Source organism: Thermobia domestica, chromosome 8, assembly GCF_964235325.1.
Source record: "Thermobia domestica chromosome 8, izTheDome1.hap1.1, whole genome shotgun sequence".
NCBI lineage: Eukaryota > Metazoa > Arthropoda > Insecta > Zygentoma > Lepismatidae > Thermobia > Thermobia domestica.
The window spans coordinates 270104445-270129136 of record NC_137461.1 but is presented as its reverse complement, the minus strand read 5'-3'; the positions used below and the strand labels follow the sequence as shown (position 1 = coordinate 270129136).

General features: G+C 37.6%; 2 protein-coding genes across 3 annotated transcripts in view; one reads left to right on the top strand and one right to left on the bottom strand.

Annotated features, from left to right (window-relative positions):
* Positions 1-24692, top strand: part of LOC145693621 (interleukin-1 receptor accessory protein-like 1) — a 321166-nt gene that overhangs the window by 199594 nt on the left and 96880 nt on the right. For both annotated transcript variants that reach the window (XM_081769777.1, XM_081769776.1), the window contains exon 2: positions 4736-4917. In XM_081769777.1, the coding sequence (XP_081625903.1) occupies positions 4736-4917 (182 nt within the window). The remainder of the gene's footprint in view (positions 1-4735; positions 4918-24692) is intronic.
* On the bottom strand, positions 15523-17819 carry LOC145693620 (uncharacterized). Its single transcript, XM_081769775.1, has one exon. It carries the CDS (start codon positions 17652-17654, stop codon positions 15708-15710), a length of 1947 nt encoding a protein of 648 aa, XP_081625901.1. The 5' UTR covers positions 17655-17819; the 3' UTR covers positions 15523-15707.

Genomic DNA, 24692 nt, shown 5'->3' with positions numbered 1-24692 from the left:
GACATAGAGGTGTATGATACGAATCATTCCCAATGATACGAAGAGAATTACGTATTCAATAAGAAAAGTGACAAGAATGACAGATGTTATGAAAATAAAGGCATTGAAGTGACAGTAAGCTGCGAATCTTGCAGGAGCAAATCAGAATCGACGGACAACAGCAATTCTTGACTGGATACCAAACGGTGATGATATACAAATACGTCACCCGTTTAAACAATGTGCCACGAAGTAATGTTTAAACTACTTGAGTAAGCGGCAATGTTCCATTTGTCGAATTCTGAGTAACCTTTCACAAAATTATTCAGAATAGTATAGAAATGGTTTTAGGCTATTATTGGCAGCAGAGATGACGTGGGTCAGTGAAAACTTCACCCAAGACCCAGCACCCACCATGACTACTCTGACTTACGATCCACCATGACCACTCACTAAATCTCATCGTCATCTAATATGACCCATAATCTACCGTTTCAGGAAGCTGGTTAACAACACGAGTGCCTATACTGAGATTTAACGGATTTCTTTTGTTTTCTTATGTAACGGACATGTGCATGTTTTTCTAATAGATAAGAATCAGTGTTACAGAATTTATAAGTTTTTTTTTTTTTTACTACCCAGTTATTTGTCACCCACCCTGTAGTATACATTGTATCTAAATATCAATTAGTACTTGAAAATGTGTGCTCGTACCCCAGGTTATTTTTGCAATTCGTTACTCCTGTACAGAGGGATTATGAAAAATGGATATTTAGATAGAGCGCCTACTAGTTCATGTGTAATTCTTTGAATCGCTTGCGAGAGGACCAATAAGGTTCATTTTCAAGCCAAGGCATTTTAAAATATGGTGTTTCGTATTTTCTCTAAAAGGAAGCGTTTGCCGATCATTTTTTATTAGATTTTTTTTCTTTTATATGAGAGAAGAAATCGCCTCCAAAATTTATGACTCGCGTTCATTAACGCCTTGTACAATGAAAAGTATTTTGGCCAATGTTAAATCGGAAGTTGTTAAACCATACTAAATTCATCATACTCATTCCTGTTTCCCCTTAAATACTTACGCTTGTTCTCAAGCCACCAGTGGCGGATCTAGAAGGTAAAACATGGGGAGGGAGCAGCCAGAACCCAGACTATGGTAGGTATGAGTGTACTATAAACTTTCAAATATATACAGAGTGTTTCAAAAACAACACCGACAACGTTTGGGTGGTGATTTCCTGACACCAAGATAAGACAAAAAGTATAGACCAACTTGGGTGCACAAATGTTTCCTTTCGGAGATATAGGCTGCCGAAAACATGAAAAAATGAACTTTAAAGGTCCGTAGCTCCAATACTATGGAACCTAATATGTGCACTATCCAAAAATACATGTTTCAGAATCCCGTGGTACTTACCCAACAATTTTTATAGAGGTAGTTGATGAGTACTTCAAATTATAAGCTTGTAGCCGAACACTCTATTAAAAAAAAAAAAAAGTTGTGTGAGTATCTTAGGATTCTGAAACATGTATTTTTGGATAGCGCACGTATTAGTTCCTAAGTGGGGAGGAAGTCAAAGGGATGGGAAGGGAGTCTTCCCCTCTACTGGTATTCCTTGCCCGTTAGATTGGATTACTTCTAATATCTCTAAACAACCAGCCATGATAATTTGCTTTGTTTATATTTTTGAAATTATATTTTGTTTCCCTAATGTAGATTCAGACTTATTATAGCTATTTCTAACAACGGATATGTTATTGTTTAAATAATAATAATAATAATGGACTGATGTAACTAAAATATACAAAAAAAGTCTATGAAAGCAAATGATTGTTGATGCAAGTTTTAATGATCGTATACTCTTTTGAGATGTGCTGTCTCGGAATTTCTTTTATCTCACTGCTAATAAAATTAGACTACCAAAAGTAATTTTTCTACTTATTTAAAAGCCACTCTGTTTTATCGTAAATTGAAATAATTGAATTCAAAAAGACCGAAATGAAGCATTTATGGAGTACAATTTGGGTAACACGTCTTCAAATCGTGTGATGTACCTGAAGCGATATTTAGTAATGTGTTATTGTAAGGGTTAGTTACATTTTTTCATGTTTTCGATAGCCTATAACTCCGAAAGGAAGCATTTGTGCACCTAGGTTGGTCTATACTTCTTGTCTTATCTTGGTGTCAGAGATCACCTCCCAAACGTTGTCGGGAGTTGTTTTGAAACACCCTGTATAAATAATTTAGCTTAAATTATTTTTGCCACTTAAAAAAGTTGGTTGGAGGTGGGCCCCCGGCTCTGGACTAGATCCGCCACTGCAAAACAGTTCCTATTGGTCTGTATATTTCTCCCATTTAACAATCCACTTGAATCTAGTGTTCACCTCGACACCAAGGGCATTTTCCTAACTAAATATTACATACATTATGGTAATGCAAAAGCATATAATAAATCCTAAGTTGCAAACAGGTGGGAGACCTATCATGCAATGTGGTTTCTTACAACAGGATCTCTTTGGAAAGGTCACACAAGTCATGTCTTTCATGAAAGTGTCATAAGCTCACAATTAGGTTATGGAGTCGTAAACGCTTGTCTTTCTGACTCGGTAGCTTTTTTTTTTTTCTTGTACTTTCCGCGTTAAGCCGTCGCACGAACAATAACGACGTGGTCATTTTTTTTTGTTTTGTTGTGGTACTTCAAACGAATTTGCAAGACGAGATAGTATATGAAGTAGGGTATGTGTATATTAATTTCAATGAGGGGAGAGTGCAGTGTCTCAAGTGAATGATATTCATCTACTCAACAGTGAGTCACAGATAGAATTTTCCATGAAATATCGTCTAACATAGATATCTAAATGATTGTATTGCTTATTTATTTACTAGCTGAAATGCCCGTTCTTTGCACTGGAAGAAGAGGTTTATGGAAAGTACGAGGGCTATCTAAAAAGTAACAGACGTTTTGAAATAAAAAAAAGTAACAGGATGAACAAACCAAATTGTATTATATATTTGAAAGGTACAGTCTTAACGTATTTTTTCACATAATCGCCATGCAAATTAAGGCAGCTATCATACCGTGGCACAAGATTTGCAATACTGTTGCAGTAGAAATCTACCGCCTGCGATTCCAACCACTGGCTTACACCGGCATACAGTTTGACGTCAGAATCAAAGAGTTGCGTAGTGAGCCATGTCGTCATCGCTGGGAAGAGATGGTAGTCACTTGGCGCCAAACCCGGGGTATATGGTAGATGAACGAAACCCCCATCGAAAACCATCCAGGAGCTCTCGGACACCGCCGTGTTGGGACGTGCGTTGTTGTGAAAAAACATCGCGCTCATTTTGAATCGCGCGCCTTAACTGTCTCAGTGTTTCGCAAGATATGGGGTTTTCTATTGCAGCGCACATTGTAACACGTCACAGAAAGCAAAGTAAGAGCGTCATAGTCCTCACGCTACTATAGCTGGATGCGTGCTAAGTATGGCAACTTTCTGACACCAAGATAGCGACTCTATCCCCGCCCACTGCCGCGATAGTCCAAAACGTCTGGTACTTTCTGGTATTTGGAGCCCCTTAGGATACGCATTGGAATGAAAGTGTAATAATGAAAGATCGCAATGTTACACCAATGCGAACTTGTACGTCAGGAATTATTATTTTACAATTTAATGAATTAATTTCTGTCCCCTTTTAACCTACAGAGTATCCCACGGAACGTTAAAAATTAAAATTGATTTAACCAAATTTTATTAAAACCTTGATTTCTCAGGATGATAGTATAATTCTAATGCTAACTTATGTTTCTACAAGGGCTGAATGAAAAGTAATGACAACATTTTTATAATTCGTACCTGCCTTTATGCACAGAAGAATATTCCTTTAATATATAACAGCGTTCCATCTCTATTTCCTCCTGCCACAAGTATGGAGGGCGTCGTGTCGTGCAAAAACCGCCATATGGCACGGATGCTGGCTTCTCTTGTGTCGTATCATAATGCTTCCCGCGAAGTCGCTCGTTCATTTCGGCGAAAAGTTCGTCACGAAGTCCCTGAAAACAACGTTGTATACTGCGTCCATGTGCCAGTTCAATCTTGATCCACGCACTTTATTAATAGTTTCGAAAGATAGTGTCATGGCGCTTACATTTTCCTTCTCTACTTTACAGCACTGCTGCTTTTAAATGAATAACAGTCATTACCACTCGCCACATTTCATTGTCTCACATTCCCTTATCAGCTACGGAACTCTTGTAGTGCTGAGACAGCCTTTTGACAGGATAACAGTCGTTACTACTCGCTACATTTCATCGCCTCACATTCCCTTATCAGTCACGGAACTCTTGTAGTGCTGAGACATAGCCCTTTGACAGGATAACAGTCGTTACCACTCGCCACATTTCATTCCCTCACATTCTCTTATCAGCTACGGAACACTTGTAATGTTGAAACAGTCCTTCGACAGGATAACAGTCGTTAGTACACGCCACATTTATCGCCTCACATTCCCTTATCAGGTACGGAGCTCTTGTAGTGCTGAGGCACAGTCCTTTGACAGGATAACAGTCGTTACCACTCGCCACATTTCATCGCCTCACATTTCCTTATCAGCTACGGAATTCCTGTAGTGCTGAGATACAACCCTCTGACGTTAGAAGTGTTGTCACAGAACTTTTTATCCAACCTATATACTACTGTTGTTGAGTGTAAGCTTAACTGTTTTTTTAATTATTATTTTTATATTCTTTACTTTCAGGTTCAAGGACGGCCAGGCGTATCCATGGCCAGGGGGTGTCTCGAATTTCATCATCTATCCAGAATCTGCCAATCAAACAATTTACACGAAAGTAGTGGAAGAGAACGACTCGGGAAACTACTCTTGCATCATTCGAAATGATACTCACTCGTTTTCCCATTCCATTAACCTCACCGTCTTAGGTAAGGATTTTTAGTTCTTTCTTTATAAGATAGATTTATTAAGAACTTGACTTCATGTCATTGTAAGAAATTAGTTTGCTCTTTTAACATATGAATATCAATTGACGTTTGTGAATGAATATCTCAGAAATGAAGATATACATTCATGTCCAAAATGATTGTCGCATATCTATAACTGTCTTCTTGTAAGAATATAATTTGGTAATGATTTTGCAGGGTACTTTTAATACTGATACTATGTGTATAATCGAGAAATGTATATTTGTAGTAAATTTCGTAGGAAAATAATTATAAATACGGAAAATAGAATGAGTAAAACAAAATGTTGCTAAATGGACAAGAAAATTTTATTTTTGCTTTAATTTTCTTATTTGCTGCTCTTTTGGTATGAAATTTGCCACATACATGTCTTTGCCGATTATAAAATACTAACAGTGTAAGAAATACCGGGTGAATTCGTTATCAAATTATATTCCTAGAACAACATATTTATAGACATGCAACAATAATTTTGGACATGAGTGTACATACTCAGTTCTTGTACACCCCTAATGCTATTCTTACTAGTCAGTCTATGTCATTATTTAAGTTCAGTAATTTCTAGATGATTTTACAAACCATTTTACGAGGGAGATTCAGAAAGTAATGCCTTCAAGGTGGCACCGATACAGGTATCAGTGGAAAGCTTGCATTGTCAGCTGTAAATGGTGGCATAATTTTCAACGTAGTGAATATTACGGGCAACACACTTGCGCCAACGCGAAACAAGGATTTTCGGATTTTCATGCCGTCGTCGAAGAATTGTGGCGGCTGCTGGCGGCACTATTTGCCGAACTGCAGCTTCCACTTCCACATCACAACTGTAGCGTTGACCCTTAAGGTGATTCTTAAGTTGGGGAAGAGCCAAAAGTCGCAAGGCGCAAGATCCGGACTATAGACAGGATAAGGCAGAATGTCAACAACATTTTGCCAGCAGATGCGAGAACTTTGAATGTTTTTTTTTTTTTTTTGGTAAAGGAGAGGACGTGTGGCGGTACTCCATCGATTGACACTTCGTTTCCGGGTCGTAATGGTGTATCCACGATTCGTAGCTAGCGATGAACATTCTAGAGCGCACAACCTTTCGCAGTCAGACATTCAATGACAGCCCGCTGTGTCTACCGGGCGTCACCATTGGATGCAATGAATTGCGCCATTACTCTGGAATGAGAAGAGATATGAAGGTGAAACAAGTGACATTCTATAGTCTAAACACCAGTGCATTAATGACAAACGGTTCAGAATGTTTCCAATACTATTGGCCAAGTAGTATGCTTGGAGACATTTTTTTCTGAATTATCCTCATATATTCCTTGGGAGCAAAGTAAGACACCATCATTTGTGCTTTCTACAAACTTAATGGCATTGCCTGGGCTAGAAGCTACTCAGGGTAGAACACAAGTGCATATATAAGTAAAAGGCAGTAGAAATTAATTCGTGTCAGTGAAAATATGGCCGAGCACAAGCTTCGATTGAATTTAATAAACGATGGTTAAAATGAAAGGAAGAATAAGTCAACTCACCTCGCAAGTGAATACAAGTAAGCAGGACCTGTAATTGAATTAAACGAACGAGAATTTAAGTGGGGGGAAAGTAGAAATTAATTCGCCACAATGAGCTAACGAGTGAACACAAGATTTAACTGAGTTGAACGAACGAAGGCTTAAATTAAAGGCAGAAGTTTAAGCGCCACGCTAGCTAGGAATAGAAGTGGGCACAAGCTCGCTTGAGTTTGAGGATAACTGGTTTAAGTGAAAATGAGACCAAATTCCTTAACCAAACTCCTTAACGTGGTGTACACGAGATACTGCTGCTTGTCTCTGATATGTAAATCACATTATGAAGAAGGAAAATAATCTTTCAGAACATAATTTCATCTATATTACATTACTTTTGTTAAAATAATCGAGTATAGTAGCAGGATTCGAAATGGTGAATAGCAGGAAAGGGATCCGATTTTCTAAGAGCTTAAACAAGCTTTTTTTTTTTTTTTTTTTTTTTTAGTATTTTCCCCCCGTTTTTGTGTTTCTTTCTTGTAATAGAAAATAATAGAAGATAGAAATTTTATATTAAAAAAGGAAGACTTGAATTTGCCCGCGAGGAAGAGTGAGAAAGGAAGGAAACTTGAATAGATGTTTTGGCTTTTAAAAAAGACTCCAATTTCCTGGCGGAAGGTTTATCCTCTTCAATTTTTTTAATATTCGTAAAATTACTTTTCCTTCAAAAGTAATGAAAAGTATTTAAGAGGTTATTCCATTCGAAAGAGGAGATGCAAATTTCACGCACCAATATATATACTGTACAACATTAAACTGTGGGATTTTTTAAAAATTTACTAAAACTAGATACGTTGTGTCATCAGTAAGAACCTAAAGGTTATACCATTGCGCTACCTTGTGCCTCATTTGTTTAAATCATACTGGAAATGACTATATGATGTTCCTTGTACAGGGTGCCTATCGGTCACGAAAGTCACGAAAAAGTCACGAAATTTAGCTTTTGGGTCACGAATTTTTTAAACTGTACAAATGTAAGTACAGATTGGAAAATTTTATTCTATAAAACGTCAAAATTCACAATTAAAAATGTCTATGGTAGGCTTTAGATGCTACCAAATCGCAAGCAAAGTACGTTTCTGTCGCATGGATGAAAATTTGGCCTAATTCGCACCCAAATTCGCTCTTGAGAATATTAGGAAATTTTATGATTTGTTAAAGAAAAGGTCACGAAAAAAGTTAAGAAATTTCATTTCGGAATTTTAGTAGACACCGTGTTGTATATAAGGAACATCATATTAGCTTTTCCGATATGATTTATGCAAATGGGAGCACGGTGTCTCAATAGTAGTGAGCTTACTTGTAGTGCGTAGGAGTCCCTGGTTCGATCCCAGATCAAGTAAGTTTATAATGGATTATCTGGGTACTCCCGTTTCCTCCCACTTTCTCATTCCATCAATTATCAATCATCACTCACTTGCTGTAATCATCCGTCCCTCTTAGCCTAACGGGCATAATCGTGGGACGTTAAACTGAAAGATTTCACTTTATTGCATTTAAATACATCCTCAGTAGAAGTGTGTTATTTCAGTGTTGGAAACTGCCCTAATGGCTCAAAATAATAATTCCATATAAACAAGGACCGAGTTTGTTTATAATAAAAGTATATAAGCAAAGGCGTTATATCTTGTTTGTCTTACTTAATTGGGAAGGGTTTTCGTAAAATCATTATAAAACCACAATCTGTTGATTAATTTTCAAAAACAATTCTTGTTGGGCCGAAATTTATCAAGGACAGCAATTCTTTAAAAGAAAAAATCCTGTATTTTGATATATCCTCATAGTAGAGACATTTTAATGTTTTTTTTTTTTTCAGGTATAGTGTAGTTTACACAAGGATGTTATAAAATGGAGGATCTGCCTATACAAGAAAATCGTGAACCCATACGTCACAGCTTCGCCACACCTACTCTGCCCACTCCGCGCCACTAAGATCGCAATGTTTCGAGCCAACAATCATGGCGTAAGCCAGAGTAGCCAATCAGACGTGCCGGCTCAGACGATGCTTTTTTTTTTTTTTTTGCTTCATTGAGTTCATATGATGAAGATACGTATGGGCAGATCCTCTATTTTATAACATCCTTGAGTTTACATGCTTTATTTCAAATGTCACGTATCAGTAATTCAGTATATCAATTTATTACTTTATTTCGAACAATGAATGTTTATATATTGTAGAATGTAGATAGAGAATATATTTTGGATAGATAGCAGCAAGCGCGTACCCAGAAATTTTTGTTGGGGGAGGGAGGGTCCAAGCTTTGTTGCGTCCAGTACTACAAGCCACTGCGTCTATGTAGTATTCAACGGGTATTATTCTGTATCCGATGAGTAATTAATTGTAAAATACTTCACCTATATTTTAAAAAAATGATAGAACTAGATTATTTTTTATATGAGAAAGAGGAGAATATTCATGCTACATCAATAATTTCCCAGGTAAACAAATATAGTTTTATTAAGAAAGTGTACATGTATCGTACGTTCTTAGATTTTTTTTTTTTACAAACCCGGTGCTCCCCGTGGGTGCACCTGTGTGTATGTGTGAATCACGGACGTACGCGGGGATCCTGGGGGTCTGGACACCCCCCTTCGAAATTCTGACTTTTCTGTAAATTTAGTCTAATTTATAAATAATCTCAAATATGATTTATCCTCATATTGAATTTGAACTCCCTCCCCGAAATAGGGGCCGCGGTAGCTCAGTGATAGAGCGTTCACCTCTGGTGCATGAGGTTCCTGGTTTGGTCCCCACTCACTCCAAGTGAACTTTGTGGACAAATACCGTGCTGCGCGTGATTTTGTCGGAGTTCTCCCGTTTCCTTCCACTTTCTTCATTAATTTTTTCATCATCACCGCTTCCTTTAGCCTACACAGGGTAACGTGGGACGTAAAACTTAAATATTTTCATTTTCATTTAATTTTTCCCTCCCCGAAATAAATTTATGTGTACGTCCCTGGTGTGTATAATGCGACACTTTTTAAGGTGAAAGCTCTGATAGTTGTTCTGATGGTAACAGGGTCATCGTATCATCAGAAATAACCGTAACAGGAATTGTCGAATTCTGCTGCTGTACAGGAGTAATTCTAAGTTTTATGATTCGATACAGGAAATCCTTTTTTATATCAACACTTATGTTAATTCTTTGGTGATTCAAAAGTATTGATTTTATTCGGATTTCGATTCTTTGCTTTGGGGTTTAGCCATCCGTTCAGCATCGGAACTATGTGAGACGTGGACCTAGTTTAATGTGATATCTGAATCACATGAGCTCCTACCGGGAGTCGAACCCTGGTCTCGTTCGCTAGAGCACGTACACTGACCATATAGAGTTTTCCTGGTTTCATTCATTCATAATGCATACGAACTGATATTGTAAAAAAAAAAAAAAAAAAAAAAAAATACTTCTCAGGGTACGTAATTGCATCTTGAAAAGGCGTGCCTTTATAATGTTTGTCAAGTAATTACCCCTTGACATTTGGACTCAATGTATGTTATGCACATTTGATGAACCTATAATATTTCCTAGAATTAAGAAGGAAGTAACCCCTTTTAATATTTATTTTCAATCTTTTTGATATTTATTCTGTAGAACTCCTTCCTTCCTGTCTAGATGTAACTTTATAGATGTGTTTATATAAAAACACACACACATACATAAAAACTCATTGGGTGGCGCCATGCTTAGTTAAATTACGCATATCGCTGTGAGTTTGTTAATAGACTGCATGTGACGCTATCCGCTTGGGGAACTGAATGTCGCAACAGTAAACTGCAAGGGAGTTGGGCCTGGGACAACCAATTCTCGGAATCTGAAATTAACTAAAACAAGAGCATGCGAAACGGATCCTGGTGCGCGTGGTTTATTATTCGTTTTCGCCTCTGCAGCACAACGGGAAATCCGCTTCTCTCCAGAATTCACTCATCCATTTTATTTTATCATTGAAACATCATATTATGGACGATTTGGGTGTTGCGGAGTGTTACTTCTATTGATGTAGTAATACGAAAATTCAGGTGAACTTCCAATGTAGAATTTCCATGCAAGTATCTATCATAAGTTATTCGGGCATTATCGGAACGTTACTTTCCACAAACAGAAGTTCCCATGTGGAACGGTCTTCAGCTAACCTTTTCGTCTTGATGTAGCTATTTTCTGCTTTAGTACTGTATTGTCTATTAGCTATAGCCATGTTCGCTTCTCCCTGAAATCAGTGAAGAGACGAATGGTTAATAAGTAGAATTGTAATAGGTAAGGACTCCGAGAAAACCCAAACATACTATGTTAACCATCACAAACTCGCATACCCTGAGATCAAAGCAGTTACCTTTCGCACCAGTTGAGCGCTCTATGACTGATCTACCGTGCTCCCTTCACTTCTTCCTCTAGTGTTCATTTCTGGTGCATAGGGTCCTTGGTTCGATCCCAACTCGCCAGGTACCTTGGTAGTGGACAGACGCCATGTGCGTGGATTTTCTCGGAGTTCACCCGTTTCCTCCAACTTTCTCCATTCCACCATTTCATTCTCATCATCACCGTCTCTTTTAGCCTAGCCGGCATGACTGTGGGATGTGAACCTTAAAGATTTACTTCTTCATTCTACCGTACCTCCTATAACCTCTCCCAGCTAATAACTTCTTTCAAGTGGGCTTTGTGGTAGAGAAACACCAAGCGCGTGGGTTTTCTGGGGATTCTTCCGTTTTCCCTCATTACTCCACATTTTCGTCCATAATCATCATCACTCTTTCTCCTTTAGCCTCGGTGTATAATCATGGGGCGTTAAACTAAAAAGTCTGAATCAGTTTCTTTTATTAATTACTTGTAATTTAATTCTTTTCTCTTCTAACATTCTTAACGTTTCCGCACTGGATTTTTGTTCGACCCAGTCAGTTTTCTTAAGTTTTCTCCATGACACGAAGTCGATTCTTCGGTGGAAGTTCATGTGGTTCTGATCCAATGTTCGGTTCACGTCTTTTTGTACTTTCGGCACTGGAAAGGACGTTAAACTCGAATCCAACCAACCAATTTTTCTTCACACCAACAATTCTTTCTTTCTTGTTCCTTTTTGCATGGTGCCCACTTTTCTGCTTCGTAAAAAATGAAAATCAAATCTTTAAATTTAACGTCTAACGATTATGCTCGTTAGGAATGTTCGAAGTGGAAAAAAAAGCAGAGGCGGTATGTATTATTACGATTTTGATTCGACATAACGGCTTTCTAAATGTTGAAATTAAAAAAAAAAAAACGAAATGAAATCTTTCGATTTAACGTTCCACGGTTATGCTAAAGGAGACGGTGATAATGAGAAATGAGTGAAATGAAGAAAGTGGGAGGAAACGGGTGAACCCCGAGAAAACCCACGAGCACGGTGTTTGTCCACCACAAGGTCCACACGGCGCAAGCTGGGATCGAACCAGGGACCCCAAGCACCGGAGGTGAACGCTCTACCACTGAGCCACCGCGCCCCCCGATGTTGAAATACAGTGACGGTATGTTGCCTAAAAGAGTGCATTTCTGTTTTAGATAATGACTGAAAATCATTTGAGAGCTTCTCTTTAGTTACAGGGGCACATGGAGAGTCTTTGATCTCAGGCCAACAACTTTCTGAATCTATCTATCTATCTATCTATCTATCTATCTATCTATCTATCTATCTATCTATCTATATATATATATATATATATATATATATATATATATATATATATATATATATATATATATATATATATATATATATATATATCCCTTTATGTTGTATTAGGCCTATACAGACTTAAAAACTCCCGGGTCCACCTCTCGACTGAGACGTATTCCAAACCCTCGGAGAATCCGCCCCATAGCAGACAACCCTTAAATCCACCCATGCTGAAAATACATTGACAGGGTGTTTCAAAACAACACCGACAACGTTTGGGAGTTGATTCCTGACACCAAGATAAGACAAAAAGTATAGACCAACCTGGGTGCACAAATGCTTCCTTTCGGAGTTATAGGCTGCCGAAAATATGAAACAATGAACTTTAAAGGTTCATAACTCCAAAACTATGGGACCTGCCGCATTCGGGTCAAGACTTCACTTTGGAACTATCATGTGCTCTATTCAAAAATACATGTTTCAGAATCCTGTGGTACTTCAGCAACAATTTTTATAGAGGTAGTTGGTGAGTACTTCAAATTATATGCTCGTTGCCAAACTCATTGTATAAACATTGTTGTGTGAATATCTTAGGATTCTGAACCTTGTATTTTTGGATAGCGCACGTATTAGTTCCTAAGTGAAGTCTTGATCCGACTATAGTAATGCCGTCCTAAGCGAAAAGACCTTAACTCGACATTTTTCGAAAATCGAGATATTGGTATGAAAATGTTCGTAGTACAATTCTGCATCTATCTAAAGTGAAATTGACGTGGTTTGATTAATAGATAGGGGGTAATGACGTCATGAGTGTTTACCTTATGTTCACACTCTAACTGAAAGTAAGCAAAAATATCTTAAGTTGCAGTTCATAAGCAAAAATATTTACCTGTATTACCACACGAATTTTAGATCGTGAAAATATCTTTAATAAAAGTTTTACTGAAATACAACAAATTTGAACGCACTAATACAGCCTAAGCCAAAACGCGTTTTGCTTATTTTCTCGAAAGTATGTGAAATGGAGATAAGATCTTTTCGGTTAGCAGGGCAGTGTAAGTCCATAGTTTTAGAGCTATGGACATTTAAAGTTCATTTTTCATGTTTTCGGCAGCCTATAACTCCGAAAGGAAGCATTTGTGCACCCAGGTTGGCCTATATTTTTTGTCTTATATTGGTGTCAGGAAACACCTCCCAAATGTTGTCGGTGTTATTTTGAAACACTCTGTATATGACTTAAGGCAAGCACACACACACACACGCACGCACGCACGCACACACACACACACACACACACACACACAAGAAAGAAACAATTCAATATGACATATAAGCTAGATATCTTCGAAGACACCTCTTTTAAAAACAAAATATAGGAAAAAGATAACAAAAATGTCGGTGTTGTCAAGTTAGAAATTATTTCTACATAAGAAATAAAATTTTTAACGTGCAAAGCTATTTGTCAATTTCTGTGTATAAAAATGGATTTATTAATGGTATTTAGCATCTACTCTCCAGTGACGGTATGTCTTGACCACTGAAAAACCAGAGTCGGTATGACATACCACCGCATACCGTCTCACATTGACCGTATACCGTCTCACTGCTCGTTACGCTAAGGGAAACTATGATTAAAACAATATGTTTGTTTCATAATTGTTGTGAAATACTCCTATTTCTTTATTTCATGAATACATAGTAGATAGTAGAAAAAACACAGAATCTAAAAGGTGGAAATACTAGTGAGAACATTACATGAGTCAACATTTGTCTTTCTGTACTTCCCGAGAAATTGAGGTACGGACATTACATAGGCGTATACGGGATAACCGTTCCGCGAAGGGAGAAATGATAGCCATCGTTGCATGCAGTGCCATATCTCAAAGTCGTGGTCTGACGAATCGCATATTATGATTTGCGCTACTTAAAACACTGGGTGAAGACGCTGCTGACAGAGAACACAGGGCACGTTGTTTCATGAACATTGGTGATTTAAACCAAAGTTGTCCAGAGAGATTCCTTAAATTTAGGATTGAGATCGGTTAAGGAGTTATTTTACCCCAAATTGAAATTGGGGATAACTTTGGTTAAAGTTCACCAATTTTTATTGAAAGTAACTTCGCCAACGAGAGACAATAAATATAATAATTCTACCTTAAACTGTAAGTCCACGACTCATTTAGCCTTGGTAGTGAACGGAAGGCTAGTCCCAATGGAATCAACCAATGGTGTAGCCCATGAGAGGTGCACTAAAGATTCGCATTAGTCACTAGTTAGCGGAGAGGGCTCCAGTGTTCATAAACATGGCACAAGATGCTTAAACCGTAGCCATATTGCTTGGGGATAAAACCTATTTCAACCCGTCATGGCAAGTTGGTTAGCGTTTTCACTTTCGACTCGAGTCACGACCATCTGTTGAGACGTCTGTGCTCGAGTAGGGTTTCAAAATCTGGGACCTATTTCTCAAACCTACTCGTCTTGTAATATGTTTTTTACACGTCGTAAAATATAGTGAAGTACAAATATTAGAATAATACTAGAATTCAATTCTAAATACTAATTCTGATACTTCTAATTTAACTTGATTCTCTGTTGTATACAGTTATAAGATATTTGATTTTGGGAACTGTTACACTAGTATTAGAAGACTAATAACTAACTAACTCTATGGCCTATAGAATCAGGAGATTCAATGCTGTGTTCACAAAAGCACGACATGGTTCTCTGCCCTAAGCCAACTGGATCCAGTTTCTACTTTGTATTCCTATCTCTGTGAGATCCATCTTAATATTGTTCTCCCATCTGCGCGTATGTCTTCCAAATGATCGTTTTCCGATTGGGTTTCCAGTTAAAACTTTGAAATCGTTCCTATCTTGTTAATTTTGGCCACATGACCTGCCCACCTAAACTTGATGACTTTAACAATGTTTGGTAAACCGTATGAATTGTGTAGTTCCTCGTTATGAAGTTTCCGCCATTCCCTATTCCCGTTTCTCTTGGGTCCGAATATTCGTCTCAGGATCTTGTTCTCAAATACTTTCAGTCTGCGTTATTTCTTCAGAGTACCGCATTTTGCAGCCATGCAGCCCAACAGGGATGATTGTCATTTTTATATATTTTAAGCTTCACATTTTCTCAACAAAATTCGCGACTACAAAAGATTAAGAAATATGCCCCTGGTGTTAGCTCATAAATCCTGAAGCTAAAAGACATCAAATAAACGAACGAAATAACCAACCAGCCCAGAATTGGTATAGTGCATAATATAATTTATCGCGAAAAGATAGGGCACACAAAAATTCCGGACAGTTGACTGACGACTAGTGAAGGTGATGGAATAAAATAAATTTTAATAAATAAAATAAATTTTAATAAATTTTAAAATAAAGATTTTTCGTTTATGATATCGTACTGTAATTTTCCATATTCCTTAAAAACAAAAACACACAAAACTGTACACAGATATAGTGTTCAATTTCAAGGGAAAGTTAAAGAAACGATAAACTCAAGTTGCTGATTCTAGGCTACTTGAGTTTTCACTTGGACTTGCTTGTTTCACCTTCTTCTTACTTGTTTCTTTCTTGTTTTCACATTTTCCTTAATTTCGTTGAACAATTGAGTAGGATCATGCACAAGCTGTACTCCTGGATTTTGATTAAGCATCTCTTGCTTCGCTTGTTTCCCAGTGTTCCTTATGTGTTGTTCCTCAGTATTCGAATAGAAATGAGACATTCCACACACGCATTCAGGCAGAGGTTTCCTGCAATCGTAACACATAGTAGCCCCACACGGACACTTAATGACATGGCACCCTTCTTTACGAATAAACCTTTTTTTACATTTATAACAAATTCTTACAAGTGCTTCAGTCATCTTGTTCTCAATGTAAGTTCGCATTCTAATCTGTACTGGTTTCTCTACTTCGTTGCATCTCAGTGGAATATGTCCGGGTTCTCTGCATGCTCTACACGATGATCGCATGCAATCAGGACTCTGACAGTTGAAAATTTTATCCTCTTTTGGTACACAGGCAGCATAATCACAAAATGGACACGTTTCTATGTCTTCAATACCAGCAGCCATAACCTCTTCCAGTTGACGTCTCTGAAGAGCTTTGGTGTAGACACGATGGCTGAGAATGTTTTCAAGGTCTTTCAAGCTAAATTCAGCGTCACAAGCAGGATGAAAGCATTGGAAACTGAACTTCCCTTCCGCTATTTGCTGTTCTATACCTTTTTTAATACAGCATTTACAAAACAGATGTCCATTTGCACATGTAGCCATTTCTTCTGTAATGCATTGATTGTCGTAGCAGCATTCACATTCTAGCAGAGCATTATTTGCTTTGGCACGCTCAAAAATTGCTTTTCTGGCTTCTGCCTTATCTGCTAAATATTTCTCTATATACTCTCTGTTCTCCACGAATGCGACTTCGTAAATAAATGTTAGGTTTACCTCGTTGGGCAGTTGGTATTCTTTGTTTGTTCGGTTATTTTCGAGTTTGGTACTTCTTGATTTTTCCAGAGCCTTGATGGTTGGATATAACAAATTTTTATTTCTCTTGAACATGGTAGATAAGTACTTCTGCTGGGTCAGCGGGTATTTTGTTTGCAAATACTCGAGCACATTCTTTTCGTAAAGCTTATCAGAAACTCGTGTTCTGTCATCGAAATGTTTTTCAGGGTCTGGAAACATATCAAGAAAAGAATCCACATCGAAATGATCGACATATTTTGAGCGAATATCATACAATTCCTTTCGTTTTTGGGATTCCTGTAGCGTCGGGTATGATGTCCTACCTTCTAAGATATCGTTTATAAGTACTTTTAGCTTTTCTGGCTTGGCATGATATTGAAAGGCTATGTCCAGGAAGTAGTCGGGATCTGCATCAGGGAACATATGCGTAAGATCAACATAAAGCTTCTCATGTTCCGTGAATGCTTTGGAAGTTGACGGTTGCTGGTCTTCTGGTGGAGATACATCCTTTATTATACTGGAAGAAGCGTCTCGTTCACTGTCATTCGACGAGCTCCTAATGTGTTGTTCAACAGTTTCCTGAAATGCCTTTCGTAATTTGCGGTATGCTTCTCCAATAACACGCGGATTTTCGTGTGGAAACGTGTCTTTGAGTACTTGCAAAATAAGGTCACCATTGTCTGATTCATCTGTTTCACTGCCTCCTGCTATGTTATCGAGATTTGGTTTATTATCATTGTTGTTTAATTTAATCTTTTTGGCAAGTGGAGTGTTTACGTTTGATTTCAACTTCCTTTTCTGTCTGTTTTCTTTTGTCTTTTCATCAGTGGAAGATTCGGATGTTGTGCTACCATTGTTATTCAGATTGTTTTCTGATGCTTCTTTCTGTAAGATAAACTGATCTAATACAATTTGATATCTGTTGTGGGCGTTTATATTTGCCTCTAAATAAGCATAGATTTCTTCTAAAGAGAATTGAGGTAATTTCTGATTTATTTTCTTCGCTTCCGCAAACAGTTCGTCCATTATTCTATTTTCTATGAAGAAGAACGATAAAGACTAGTAAAATAAGGGGATACAATAATACGTGTATTACGCTTTCATCCTAAAATCAGTTTAACAAATACTTATAACGCATCTAATTTTTGTCTCCCCTCATCCTCAAAATAATAATCCTTCAAGTCGTTTCAGTTTCTATGATTATATTATTTAGTTTAACAACAATTAAGGTATTTGGTAGACATTTTAAACAATGCGGAAAAGTGTATTATTTCAGTTAAGACATATTGATGTGAACATTAAATTTTTCCTAATACAGTGAAACATATGGGGGTTAGCCATTCTTGATTTCCAAAAGATGACCAACTCACTGATTAATAACAGGCCTATCACATGATTCGAGGTACGAAGCGCATCCAGAAAGTAAATTTCCCGAAGGCCTTGAACAGAAACAAAATGTAATTGAATGGAAACATTTATTGTAAAAGATATAGTATGTGTTTAGCTATTTTTCAACACATTCCCCATCGAAATTCAGACATTTGTCATTCTATGGACCAACTTATCTATACTTGTGCCATAGAATCGGCCGCCTGAGTAGGGATGCACGCGAGACGAGACGAGACGAGAAATGGAAAAGTCTCGTCTCGCAAATGTGAAGTCTCGTCTCGCATCTCGCATAAAATAACGGGGTTTCTCATCTCGCGTCTCGCGCGAGACTTTCTCGCATAGTCTCGCAGTCTCGCATATATTCTGGATCAATTTTACAGTGTGTTATTCTATGGCTGTTAATGAATGATGATGTGATATTCTGTCCGAAGGCAGGTATTTGACCTAAAGTCCCTTGGCAAGGTGAATTCATGGTGGTTTGCCATTGCTTTCCATGGGATGAATGTTCATAACATCCTAAGGTGATGGAACCTAGAGATCAACATGGTATCCGAACTTGCGTCCCCTCCGCTCCAAATTAAAAGAAAAGCTGTGCTGGAATTTGATTGCTGCACCATTAATTCTCGTCAAATGAATAGCATAATTTACAGCAAAACCAGCATAAATTGTTGCTGGATCCAACAGTTTTCCAGCTTAGAGGTCTCCAGCAATATTTTCCAGTATGCCATGCGGGCACATTTTTGCCCCGAATAGACCGATAGTTGGAGCGTTCGTTTTGAAGTCGAAAGTGAATGTGGTGAGTGTAGGATGTGACCATTCAAACAGCCAATTGTAGGCATTTTGAAGCCGGAAGTAGGCGGATAGAAATATCCTATCCTCACTCTAAATCACAAATTGTCTGACGGAGGAAATTAATATGTACAGTACGTTACCCAGTGACTATATAGAAGAGTAGTTGTACAGTGGGTAATTGGATAAAATATAGGTAACTGCTGCAAATAATAAAATTTAAACTCCGCCCAACTTACCTTGTACTCCGCCTTCCCTCACCAAATTTTAGCTTCATCCGGCTTCATCCTGCCAAATGCTTTTAAGATAAGGGTTAGAGTAAGGGTTAGAGGTCTATTCTTTAGTTACATGTCTGTGGTCTCAAATCAGAGTACCGCAATTGGTTGCGGTACTCATTGCGGAATGCTCTCCGTATAACTGAGGAACTTACCACAAAAAACTCTCCTTTTTTTTAAGTAGCTTCATTTACACTTATACGGTTCACTATTACACGCCACAATTAACATATATACTAACCTAAATGATATACAACATAATTATGTTATATACTAATAACAGTTATATCGATGACTCTCAACCGGAGTGCCGCGGGGATTAGTGATAATTAATTTTCAACACTTTAGACACTGTCAAGTATGCTATGAACTTACCTTAGTTTCCTTCTTCTGAGGGAAATATATTGTTATATCCTCCTTCCTGCAGCTACTCTTCTGATCTTTGTTGCTGTCTGGGTAGAGAATCGCGTACTCTTTCTTGTGAATATTTTGCAAGTGTTTCTTCAGCCCCGTTATATTACGAGAATGCATTTTTCAATTCTATCTTCTTAGGCTTACATAATTTACAAATAGCCAACTCAGCATTCGTCGCAATTTCAAAGTAATCCTGGAACTTAATTTTACGCCCTGCTGTTTTGGGTGGATCAAGACTCGAACTTGCAGAAACAATACCTGAATGCGTTTCACTTTCAACTGGGTCCCCATTTGGCTCTTCTAAAATATCGTCGCCACTATCAACATTTACACGTTTTGGTCGTTTCCTTGAAGGGTGATTTTCCATTATAAAGATGTTTTTATATCACCAAAAAGCGCTTGTAAACAACAAAAGAACTCCTCACAACACAATACGACCCAATTTTTTCGGTTCGTTCGCGCTTGTAGCAATGTTGCATTATCACATTTTATCAACTTTCGCTTTCAACTTATATAGTCTTGCCAGATCTAGAAAATAAAATTACTGACAGATATAGGGCCATTCCTGCCATCTCCCATCAAACCTATAGGGTCATCGTACCAAACCAGTGTTTGAATTAAACTTCCGAACTATAGGGGGATGTTTTTGATAAATATATAGAAAGAAAATACTTATTCCATGTAAAAATATCATGTTATTTCTGCGAGCCGGGCCGGGGATAAACTTTGACGAGAGGGAATTTCCCGCCATCCCCCAACATTAATCGCTAGTAGTAATGTGAAAAAGACAGAAACAACAGAAATATCACATTTCGCAGCAATAGGGATTCTTATTCGCTTTTCAGACCAAAAACAGAAGTTCATGTATTCGTGCGCGCCCGCGTGTATGTGTTTGTGTCGCAAAATAAAGTCCTAAATCGATGCTGTAATAAATTTCCAATTTACAAAGCTTTTCTTTTTTAATGATGTTAGAAACTAAAGAAGGCTTTAATTCTGAAAATCAACCTTGAATAATAATAAATTTCATAAAATGTCTATTGGCCCAATCACTTTTTTGTTCATGGAGGCACTAACGCTCAACTTAGAAAACACAATAAATGTAAAATCACTAAATATACAATTAAATGTTATTCATAAATGTTGCGAGACTGCGAGAAGTCTCGCAAGACTTCTCGTGCGAGACTTAACTGAGTCTCGTCTAGCGTCTCGTCTCGCATAAAATTTTCACTCTCGTCTCGTGTCTCGTCTTGCAAATGCGAGACGAGACGAGACTTCTTGCGTCTCGCGTGCATCCCTACGCCTGAGATTGCAACCACTGTTTGACAAGCTCCTCTGCCTCTCCGTTATTCTGAAAATGCTTATGCTGAATTTGACAGGAATCTCTTTAGGTGTAAGAACAGACGGTAATCGCGGGGAGCGTTATCCAGGCTATAGAGTGGATAATCCAAAATGCCCCAGTCGAACTGCTGCAGATCTGTTGCCTGGCGAGCTGTGTATAGGCAGGCATTATCGAGCAGCAGGACAACTCCAACACTAAGTATCCTACGCCGCTTATTCTGAATGGCCTGTCTCAATTTCCGCAGTGTTTCGAAACATTATCACGGCTCGTACTTCACACGCAGTGGGAGCTGGAATAGGAACGTCCATCTTCAACGACTGCCACGATACTACTGAGAGCATTAGGGAAGTTCCGCTGGCGGAACCTAACTCTTTCATGTGCACGCAATCGCTTCGCGCAGCATACGGTTTCCTAACTATAGGATGCGTGGGAAAGTTACTTTCTGGATGCGCCTCGTATATATGGTCAAATTAAGCAGGTGAAATAGTTACGTTAGAAGTGTGGCCAATTGATTGGTTTTGCTATACGTTGGATTTGCTCAGAAAGAAACATGATCACTGAAATTATGCATTATTATTATTATTATTATTATTATTATTATTATTATTATTATTATTATTATTATTATTATTATTATTATTATTATAAGAGTAAGGATATTAGGTGTGGTCATGGGTTCGTTGCCAATTCCCGGTGGGAACCGAATCTATTAGCCAGTAATTCCCAGTAGTTGTATTGCGTAGCCCCATAGGATGTGCCACAAAATTTTAGAATTTAAATAAATTTTGTGCCCATCAAGAGACTTATAAGACTAGGCTGTAAGCTAAAAAAAAATCGAAGAACTTGGAACCCGAAAAAAAAAATCAAGCAAATTTTGTTCCAGAATCCGTACGTCCAGTACGTTATGAATACAGGCACCAGAACCACCAGAAACGGAGGAAGATACGTGAAGTTATCATAGAAGATGACTCGCCTTCCAAACAGTAGTCTTTCTCCTTTATCTTCAGCTTCCACATTCATCATAATGATTCCTTTCGAAGGTTTTTTAAAATATTTTAATTGTATTAATTCACATCTTTTTTCCAATTATTATTATTATTTCGTAATATCCCGCCTTGTGCAGAGTCGTTTTGACGCATGATTAGCTCTCATAATAAACACCTGACTACTGCAGGAAACATATGTTAGTCGAACTCTTTAGTATGGCACTAATCACGTTACAAAACGACTCTGCACAAGGCCCATCATATTTTACCTTTTCTAAATCGCCGTGCTCCTCTTCTTATTTCGTCTCTAGGCCCATTACGCCCCTGTTTACGGAATTAGCAGTGTCATTTCAGATTTTGCTGGGGGAGGAGGTTTTCCACCGACATAAGTTACATTTTTTTATTAGTACGAGGTGCAAAAAACAGGACTGAAGTAATAACTCGGAATACTTACATTATTGGTTCCTGTCGGTGGTGTCACCTTCAAAATAGTCCCTCTCTGCTTCGTGTTTGTCGGGGTACTCCCTTGCCTTCCACATTCTCATTCCACCATTTTTTCCATAATCATCCACTTGCCTTAATCATCCATCTCCCATAGCCTACCGGGGATAATCGTGGGACGTTAAACTCAAAGATTTCATTTCGTTTTCGTTAACTTTTAATTTGTATTCAGCTACGCAGAAAATAAACTTCTTTTTACTAAATATTTCTCTTTCCATACCTATCCTTTATTTTACGTACTTACCATTCCAATCTCAAATAATAATAAAAAAAAGTACTTGTCAGAGTGAAAACTATCAAGCTATTTTGTGGTTCGTTCCAATCAGCATTCCTAGGGTGGGTTTATTATATTACTTTTCTGTTTGTTTATTAGGGTCAGTCTGATGCACTTCAAGACTAACTAGACGGAAATCCGATAACAATACAGTATTTTCACATAATTTTCACTAATAGTTTGTCATTAAACTGTAAAATTAACTCAAGTGTATACTTCAATACATGGCAAAATAATCCATTGCGGTTCTAGACCTTTTTTTTTTGGAACAAACTTCAATAAATTTCCAATTATTACCGATTATAAACGAATTCTATGAAAAACTCGCAAAATAGTCGAGAAAGGACACAAATCAATACGAAAATGCTATTGAATATTTTTAATTTACAGTAGGGACCTGTATATTACAACGACAATGTATATCTTATGTACTTTAAGTATCATTTTTATTTATGGGCAAAATGAGCTGTTTAAAAAGGCACAAGCTATCAAGAAGAACAAGAAGAAATCATATAAAGAAATAATTTAAATATTTTGTATTATATTGAGATTTTGTTTGTTATCGTTGCTATGACGATTTGTTTACCTTTTTTAATGTCGTTGCTATAGTAACTAGAAAGATATAGATGTAATGAGGAACCATCTTGTATAATCTGATTCTTTATACAATATTTTAAGATGTCCGACAAGTTATACGTTGAAAGATAATAATATATATATGAAGTGCATTATTGCGTTGAATTATTCCAGATAATCTCGTGTATTGCATAAACATTTAGAATCAGGGCATATGTAACATAGTTCACGACAGAATTAGTGTTACAATATACAGGTTATTAATGAAATATACCAGACCACAAACTGTGAGAAGTGATTCTTCACTCAAAATAAGAGTAAAAGTTTATATTGAACCCTTTGAGAAAAGTGCATACAGGAAGTCACACATATGCCGTCTATAAATGTATATTTCAGTAATGTGCAAGGGATTCCTGAGAGAGGTTCCCAGACATGCTCTCAACAGAATTCTTAGATATGTTCCGATTTCAGGATGTGTCCAAAGTAGGCAAAAGGGAAGACTTGACAGTAGTGAACACAGAATACTTCGGCAGGATGTTGGAAGTGTTCGGAACCACCAGACTCACGACCGCTCTGTTAGAAATGACGCGTGCTATGATATCTTATTTCACGCTTATGTTTGCAAAAAAACTTGAAATATACTGACAAAACTTTTAAAATATTTTTTGTAAAGCACATTACAAAAGGACAAAATATTTTATTTATTTATTAATTAATTTTGGTGTGAAAAATTGAGAAATGGGACTGTGACTAAAAACATAGGGGTTTGGGCTAAAAATCTTATAGATATGGGGGAAGTTGTTCGCTATAATCGATTACAAGCATGTGGTCCCATCCTTGATGCGATCTGCATCAATTGTCCGCAATTAGAGACTTCGTCGATGAAAGAAACGTCAATTCAACATTAAATCGCACCCAATACTTTTAGTCAGTCCCATTTCTTTATAGTTATGAAGGATGATGGTCGATAATAGAAACGTCACTTCAACATTAAATCGCGCCCAATGCTTTTAGAGTTAGGCTATTGGAGAATGCGTTTTTGATGCGTTACCTATCACAGCGAACGCGATTTAGATGGCTACTCGATAATTTTACTTTCGCCAGAGTTATAAATCGTACTGTGAGCCAGTCAGGGTCTCCAGGTCTTTTTTGCCAGATCTAGGTCTCTAATAGCAGAGTTCCAATACTCTGTGATCTTCCAAGCAGCTGTTTCTTGCTAAAAATCCTCTTGCCTGGCAACACGTCTTTCCTTTTTCCCTTTCTTTAGACATATTTTAAACAGCAGGTGGTCTGTTTTTCCGAAAAACACCAAATACGCTCGAGCCGACGTTTCCTGCGCGTTTTGTAGCTTTCGCGTTTGCAGCACATTGTAATTAGTCATCCCCATTTAAATACATGGTCAGCGTATTCCAAGAGTACGCATGAGCAATTAAAACGCTTTGCGAACGCTTCGAATAACTGCCCAGTTAATCTCATTTCTTCATAGTTATGAGGGATGATAGTCAATAATAGAGACGTCAC